General features: G+C 47.8%; 1 protein-coding gene across 1 annotated transcript; it reads left to right on the top strand.

Annotated features, from left to right (window-relative positions):
• Positions 1-7,114: 7,114 nt before the first annotated feature.
• On the top strand, positions 7,115-8,716 carry LOC123159504 (cytochrome P450 89A2-like; the record flags this gene model as incomplete). The annotated part of the gene is made up of 1 exon (XM_044577343.1): positions 7,115-8,716. A coding segment is annotated over one exon (1,485 nt), but the record flags the coding sequence as incomplete, so codon positions are not given.

Raw genomic sequence — 8,716 nt, forward strand, 5'->3', positions numbered from 1 at the left:
GAACGAGTTCAAATACAATCTAAACCTAGAGAAATTTTCCTAGGTTTGGATTGAGGGAGGATGTTAGAATAGGATACGTAGAGGTAGTCAGATATGTTTAAACTAGTTCTGTTTCTATCTCTTCTTCTGTTCTTCTTCTCCAAGTCTATCTCTCGTTGTAAACTGGAAGTCCTAGTGATATTCCAAAACATTGTAAGCCACGGCAACTCTTCTATAAATATACATGCGGCCCGAGCAAAGGGTTCAACGCTTCCTATCAAATCTTACAGCTGCATCGAACAGTGGTTGAAGAGGAGCGACACCTGCCCGTCGTGCCGGACGCCGCCATGGTTTTCGGCACCACCACGAAAACTCGGCGATGAAGATGTTTTGTTTTGCCTCATTATATTTTGTTCCTTTGTGGGGTTTTCCTTGGGTTATCTTGGTGATGGATAGATTGTTAAACATGTCACGTTGTACTTCCTCTGTTTCTAGTTATGTCTTTTCAATATGGACTACATAGATATAAATGTATTCAGACATATTTTAGAGTGTAGATTTACTTATTTTGCTTTGTATGTAGTCAGTATTGAAATCTCTAAAAAGGTTTATATTTAGGAACGGAGAGAGTACATATTACTTCACGAGCCAAGATAGACTTGGCGTCCACGTTGGGTTGTTAGGAAGATCTAACTGTTCTTTTATTTCTTGTTTCATTCTTCCTTATCGCCATGTCTCTGTCTCTGGCTGTTTCAACCGAACCAATGTATGCCTCTATGAGAGTTGACCTTGCTCGATCAATACAAATATACATGAGGGCTCTCCTCGTTGGAGAGTTAAGACGTTTTATACAAATCCTAACATAGATAACTTTTCTTTTTGTGGAAATAGATAGTTATTTGTTGGCCACAAAGGGGGCAATAGTGTAGATATATGGATCTTGTTCTCAAGAGAATAGATCTAACCTCATAACTTTAGATACATACATTTGAGCGATTGCTAGATACATTTGTTTAACTAACAAGTAATATGAATCAGAGGGAGTATATATGCCAGCGAACACTACATTCTCGTTTTGTACCCTAGCTCTAATGAGCTTGCTGTGGATCCTTCGGATCCTTTTCTTTTTTGCCTTCAAGGGCATGACTGTGGGAGGTAACCGCAAATCCCAGTACCCCATGGGAAATCGCATTACCGATCAAAAAATCTTCAATTTTAAAATTTGGACGAATTTTATCCAGATTTGAATTCATTCAAACGAATTATCCAGTAGCCACCTGGTATTTTCCAGTGCCTCACGATATTTTTTTTCATCTGGGATCCAATTCCAAAGTGTTGCACCTAACGAAGTCTGAAATATTATATAAGAACATCCATCCATTTCAAATAGAACTGTATCATTTTCTGAAATTGAGAGCTCATGTCTTCAGGTGCCACCTTCAACTTTGTTGTTGGTCAAATATAAGGAATCTGCGAGGCAGTATTAAACATAAATACTTTTGGTGATCATGTACTTAGGTAACATATTTCTGCTGAAGGGCTAGTTGGATAGCATTTCAATTTCGGTGAAAAGTCAAGTTATAACATGCTCACTTGGCAAGACACTAAGACATAGCAAGCAGCGTACTTCATTTCATTCTTGTTGACTAGTGAAAGGCAAAAGCTTATCATGGTGAAAAGCCTTATCTCAGTTTTATGTCTAGGATAAGCCAGATCAGGTAAGGTAATGGAGTAGTTCAGACAAGTTAACACAACTCTGCATATATAGCAGTGAAGCACTGAAAAACTGTAAAGAGCATATTCAGGCAGCAAGCTTAATTCGCTTAAGTAGCATGATGTAAATTAGCCGCAGTTTGAGCATACAAGTCAGAAACTAAAAACGCCATCATCTTTTTGACATTCATGTGCAACTAAGCATGCATGATTTGAACCAAAGAAGTTGGAATTAAGGATAACAATAGTATCGTAGCATAGGTCTTGGAGAATTAAGACAAGTGACATAGTGACTTGGAAGCATAGCTGGATGTAACTTCCCACTTTATATATAAATATTGTACAGATCAGTTGTATATAAGGTATTTGTATGGCATTGATTAAGCTTGCAACACGCCATGTATGCTAGCAACAAAATTACAAGGGTACTTGGACACCGAATACAAAGTTGAGGCTAACTGTCCGAGGAGACCTCTCTACTGACTCATGCATTCTTTAGCAGCTTCAAGATCTTCAATGCAACGGTGCCAAATAGTCTGTGGGGTCGATTCATACTTGAGACCTGCGGGATTCTTCTTGCCAATGAATGTGCATTACTCATTGCCGGCATAGACAGTTCACCAAACGACTTGCTCCCAGAGTTACGGATGGGTTCACAATCAGGCAGATGCAGAACACCATCTTGTGCATAGACCGGATTCAGCTTTACGGGATGTCGACGTGCTAGCACTGATCTCCAAAACGGGAAGAAATTGTACCATGTTCATTCGTGCTCCCAATGTCGACCAAGTTTACTTGTAGCTGCCTTTTTATCTGCAGGATAGCGATGAGGCGTCTCTGCAGCTACCTCAGCTCCAACAGCAACCCCATGGGTTTTAGGCGCCTCACCATCGGTCATCGGCCACCGTTTATAAGGACAGAGGTCCTCGATACGGATGCCTTCTCCGGTAGGGGAAAACCCATGATTGTTGAGAATCTGCGGAACACGTTCAAGGACATCTGTTTGAGGTACCTCCTGATGCGTCCGAATGTATGAATCCAGAGCCTTACCAGCTTTGGAAATTATTTGGACAAGCAACAATGCAGATGACAAATGTTGACACTTTGCCTCCAGATCCAGCATTTCCTTCCCGCTTCGAAGCATCTCCAATTTTGTGTCAATGATGTGCTGACCGATGTGAGCGGTGATCATAGTAAAACCATAGGCTACTCTCTTACGGTTGCAGCGATATCCCACGCGGATATGTGCTTGAGCTGCCAGGAGCAACACTGCAGTTTACAAAAGTTTTCCATCATTTATGTAATTGCATATCTCATCAACTAGATTATCTGTGTGCGCAGCAAGCAGTCGAGTCGTATCCAAGAAAATCTTCATCTCGGGTAGGCACAAAAGATGAATAATCCTGTAGACATCGACATCTGTCGGCGCCGGGTAATTGGAATCCTCCTTGGGGAGTAGTAGATTGTCCTCCAGATACTTGCGCAAACAAGTGTCCTCCACTGCAACATGAAGTGGGAGCAGGGCCTCGGTGGTGCCTAGCGCGTCGGCCGTCCGTAAATTGGTCAACGCGCCATGACGGAGCAGCAGCCTGATCATCCCAATGGAGAAACTCTCCGCGGCTTCATGCAGGGGGAAGTAGCCGTACTAGTTCATGTAGTTGGGATTGGCACAGTGCCCTTCGAGCTCCGGAGCCTTGCCCTCCATGGCAACCTTTGCGCACCGCAGGGCGTCCTCGACGACCATGTGGTTGAAGGCTTCTGGGATGATGATGGAGCCATAAGTCATGCAGTCGTCCCGGCACTCGGCGAACAGGCGGAGGAAGCACCGGACGTTGTCCTTCTCCAGGATGGGCAGCCAGCGGGGGTACACCCCATGGTAGAAGTAGAACTGAGAATTCGCCTCCGGAGGAGTACGATCCGGGATGATCGTGTTGGTCGCCCTGGAGGTGATCAGAAAGGATGTTCTTTGACGAACAAACTCCTCAGGAGTACAACGGCCGTCACCGTGCATGGGATACGGAGGATTCCATGGATCGATTTTGATAACAGTGGTGGGTTTACCTTTGTGCATACCGTTGTCCACACGAGAAGCGGTTTTCGTTGCCTCGTTTTTGCGTGCTTTCGCCATTGTTGCACGATTGGGTTTGGAATTTCCACGTGCACTGTTGGCCACGTACAGTCTCACGGATCAGTTGGTTCCGATTCGCCGGCGTGGGCAAAGGAAAGGGGAGGCTGCCGGTGGGAGTTGGAGGGGAACGCCGCTGCGCCGGGTAGGTTGGGTTGCGGAAGCGGAACAGGATGAGGTGGGCGGGGGAGGAACGCGAGCTGGATCTGGATGTAGACGTGGCTGTTCGGTGGAGAAAACCTAGCCGCCGCCTGCTACCTCTAACTCGGCGGCGTCAAGTGCGAATAATCGGAACTTGGGCGGCGTCAGGTGCCGTAAAATGTGTGTTAGTTTCTGTACATGGAACTGAGCAGTACAACATTCTCGTCGGTACACGCACTTGAAAACTTAGCCATTGGCCGGCATTGTCTCTAAGTTCAATGTTCTTGAAACGGAAAACCCAAAAGGAAAAAAAAAAAGATCAGCAACTATGTTCCTCAAGATGATCCTGAAAGGTGGCCGTATGCATCGTTCTGATGCAGAGACCGGGGAATCCCCCTTTTCGAAAAAAAGATGATCCTGAAAGGATGATCTTCAGCTCTGGATATTGTGGCATTTCTTGAATCCCATAATTTCTACGGAATGGCCAACACAGTAGGCTAAAAATTGGGGTCAGCAGGGGAGGCAGCTTGTTGGATATCCATCAAGGAGTTGGGAGGAGGAAGCCCAATCAAAAGCCAAACTTGAGTGGCATAAGAGCATAAGCACGTGGGGAGCGGCGACAGCGGCGCGTTCTGGCGGCGGCAGTGGTCGTTCGGTGGTCCGTGAACCTCGATATAATTTTTATTATGTTTAAGGTGTTTTGCATTTCCGGTGAATCTTTATAATAGATCTGATCATTCTCGCAAAAAAAGAGAGCATAAGCACCTGAGGTGGGGTCTTGGCATCTTGGGCAAGCCGCAAATTGAGCAATGTGCTTGTGAACCATGTTAGCTTTGGTGTTGAGCCGGTCCTGAAATAGTAGCCAGCACAAAAATCTGGACTTTGATGGGCACACTGGATGACCAGATAAATAACATGTTGCACGTCGAAGTTGTCTTCAACATTGATTGTATTGTAGGCGTTTTTGGCCGAAAAGGCAACCCATGGGTAAAAGATCTCTCATCCGGATGGTCCGAGTGGTGAAAGTCATGCAGTAACAACAACAAACAGTCCAGCTCTCGAGATGCGACATTAGTAAGGCAATGCTTCAGGTAAGATAATAAGTTGGTTTGCGAAACAGTAGCTACTAAGACCTTGTCATCGATGGAGTGGGAGAATAAGTGTGGTAAAGCTTTATCTAGTGGCAAGTTTAGCAACCATTTATCAAGCCAGAAAAACATTGCCAAACCGTTGTAAGTGAGGAGTAAGTAATGAGGGTGTAGATGTTTTGCTTAACCACCTTCCAAAGGAAAGATGGTCTTGATGTATTGGCCAAGATGTTCTGAGAATACCTTTGTTTATACCGGTGAATCCAAGGAAGATCTGGGTTTTGAAGAAGTTTACGGAGCTAAATTTACAGAGTACAAGATGAACTTACTAGCAACAAACTGATACACTAAAACCCTACAATGACGCCCCCACGTCGCCCTCCCTTGGCCACTCAAGAGGAGAAACCGTCGCCAGCTGTAGACGGCGGCGGCGGGGAGCTTCTCTGGCTGCACGACGCTCCAATGGTTGCTGTTATGAGGCATCGCCTTAGTGCGAAGGCCATCGTCAAGCGGGTGTCATCGCACCAAGGCGGGCCTGGTGCGGAGGCCATCGGCGATGCTTCAAGCTGGGCTTCGGTAGGCTCAGTGATGGCTGCGAGCGGGCGGGCCTGGTCTGGGTTAGTCTGGGCCAAAGCTGGCGCGCGGGGTTGTGGATTGGCGAGCTCGCGTTGTTGCGTTGGAAGTCTGTTGTGGAAGGATCTCCTATTTAGTGCAGCGCGCTGGCCAACGCGCACCTTCCCTCCCCACACCAGCCCACTTTGGGCCGACCCAATTGCAGGGCTAGACACCCGTTTTTTTTTCTTCTTTTGTCTTTTTTCTGTTTTTATTTTATTCTTTTATAAAATAATTTGGAATTATAAAATGGTTCCAAAATTCCAAAAAAGTGTGAATTTTGATAAACAAAAGGTTAAAGAAATCATTAAATATTCTTGGATTAATAAAATATTTGTGTTGTTCGAAAAATGTTCACATATTTAAAATTTGTTCACGAGTTATAAGAAAAGTTAGTGAATTCAAAAAATGATCGGGAATTAGTAAAAACTGTTCGCGTATTCAAAAAATGTTCCTGATTTCATAAAAATTGTTTACAAAACAAATGTTTGCGTATTCAAAAAATGTTCGTGAATTTCAGATTGTTTTTGGGAATTTCTAAAAATATTCCTGAATTGTTTCCAAAAAATTCTACGATTAAAAATTTTCGCCTATCAAAAAAACGTTCACAATTTCTTGCGATCAATAGACTTGTTGCACAGACATAATTCTTTGTTGCATATGTTGTTTTGAAATGTTCTTCGATCGGGTGGGGGCAAGGGGCCGGTTATTTCCCCAACCACCTAACCAACAGAAAAAGATATATCTCTACCACTCCTTTGGTTTTTCCTCCCATGCAAATACCCAAATCAAATCAACCTCCTTCCTCGATTTTACTCCACACGACCCCCTCCCTCCTTGATTTTTGTTGATTTTTTGGTACTCTGAACCGATGTTTCACAAAATTAAAACCAACATAAATAGAGTAACTTGGAATAATCTAAACCAATCAATACTTTTTAGAAATCACGTGTTGCATTAACACACTCAAATCAAATCTTCCCAAATTCACAACTAAATTCAAACTTTCCTTTTCTTCACATACAAACACCCAAATCAAATCAAATCTTACCAAAATCTCAACTAAATTAAAACTTCCCTTGCATTCCCTACCCATACAAAAATCAAATTAAATCTTATCAAAATCCAGAATATGTGTTAGATATAATTAGGGTTGAACCACTAGAATATGGATGCGTTTGTTGCAACGCACGGACAATTAGCTAATAGAGTAAGAAAAAAGAAAAAACCAAATACATATGCATGTAGAAAGAATTGTAGATCCGTGTTTTTTGCTTTGTTTTGCGGGAATGCATCTAGATGACTGGATTGTGACGATGTGCCCTTTACATCTTGCCGTTCAAGAACGGGATAGATTTGGGCTTCTAGATTTCTTCCAGGAACCCAAAACCCACCACAACTCTTCAAATCAAATCAAACAACCGACATATCCAACACGGTAGGCTCCCGCCTTTGAATTGTCCTCGTCGTCCTCCGCAACGCCGCCGCCCGACGCCGCCTCCCGCCGGGCCCGCCGGCGCTGCCGCTGTTCGGCAACCTGCTCTGGCTGCGCAACTCGGCGTCCGACGTGGAGCCCCTCCTCCTGGGCCTCTTCAAGCAGTACGGCCCCATCGTGACGCTCCGGATCGGGTCGCGGCTCTCCGTCTTCGTGGCCGACCGGCACCTCGCGCACAAGGCCCTCGTCGGCGCCGGCGTGGCGCTGGCCGACCGGCCGCGCGCCGCCACCAGCTCGCTCCTCGGCGTCACCGACAACATCATCACCCGCGCCAACTACGGGCCCGTGTGGCGCCTCCTGCGCCGCAACCTCGTCTCCGAGACGCTCCACCCCAGCCGCGTCAGGCTGTTCGCGCCGGCGCGCGCCTGGGTGCGCCGCGTGCTCATGGAGAAGCTGCGGGAGGAGGAGACGCCCGACGTCATGGAGGCGTTCCAGTACACCATGTTCTGCCTGCTCGTGCTCATGTGCTTCGGCGAGCGCCTGGACGAGCCCGCGGTGCGCGCCATCGAGCAGGCCGAGCGCGCCTGGCTGCTCTACATCTCCAGGAAGCTCACCGTCTTCTTCTTCCTCCCGGCCGTCACCAAGCACCTCTTCCGCGACCGCCTCCGCGTCGCGCACGCCCTGCGGATGCGCCAGAGGGAGCTCTTCGTGCCGCTCATCCATGCGCGGCGGGAGTACAAGCGGCTGGTCGGCGAGGGCCAGGCGCCGGCCAAGGAGACCACGTTCGAGCACTCGTACGTGGACACGCTGCTCGACGTCACGCTCCCCGAGGAGGGCAACCGCCCGCTGACCGACGACGAGATCGTGGCGCTCTGCTCCGAGTTCCTCAACGCCGGCACCGACACCACCTCCACGGGGCTGCAGTGGATCATGGCGGAGCTGGTCAAGAACCCGGCAGTCCAGGACAAGCTCTACGACGAGATCAAGGCCACCTGCGGAGCCGGGGAGGGGGAGGTCTCGGAGGAGAAGATCGACGCGGTCACCATGCCGTACCTCAAGGCGGTGATCCTGGAGGGCCTGCGCAAGCACCCGCCGGGGCACTTCGTGCTGCCGCACAAGGCGGCGCAGGACATGGACGTGGGCGGGTACCTGATCCCCAAGGGCACGACGGTGAACTTCATGGTGGCGGAGATGGGCAGGGACGAGGGCACGTGGGACAAGGCCATGGAGTTCGCGCCGGAGCGGTTCCTGGAGGCCGGCGAGAAGCTGGCGGCGGTGGACCTGTACGGCAGCAAGGGGATCAAGATGATGCCGTTCGGCGTTGGGCGGAGGATCTGCGCGGGGCTCAGCATCGCCATGCTGCACCTCGAGTACTTCGTGGCCAACATGGTCAAGGAGTTCGAGTGGAAGGAGGTGGCCGGCCACGAGGTGGACTTCGCCGAGAAGCGCGAGTTCACCACCGTCATGGCCAAGCCCTTGCGCCCGCGCCTTGTGCCCAGGAACTGAAAAACCAGCTTATCTTCTTTTTTTTGGTTTAATTAGCATTATATAAGATGTTTGCGTGTGTGATTAGATCATCATAATGAACATGTCTACCTAGTTTAAGAGAGAAGTGTTTTTTTT

This window comes from Triticum aestivum, chromosome 1D, assembly GCF_018294505.1.
Source record: "Triticum aestivum cultivar Chinese Spring chromosome 1D, IWGSC CS RefSeq v2.1, whole genome shotgun sequence".
Taxonomy (NCBI): domain Eukaryota; kingdom Viridiplantae; phylum Streptophyta; class Magnoliopsida; order Poales; family Poaceae; genus Triticum; species Triticum aestivum.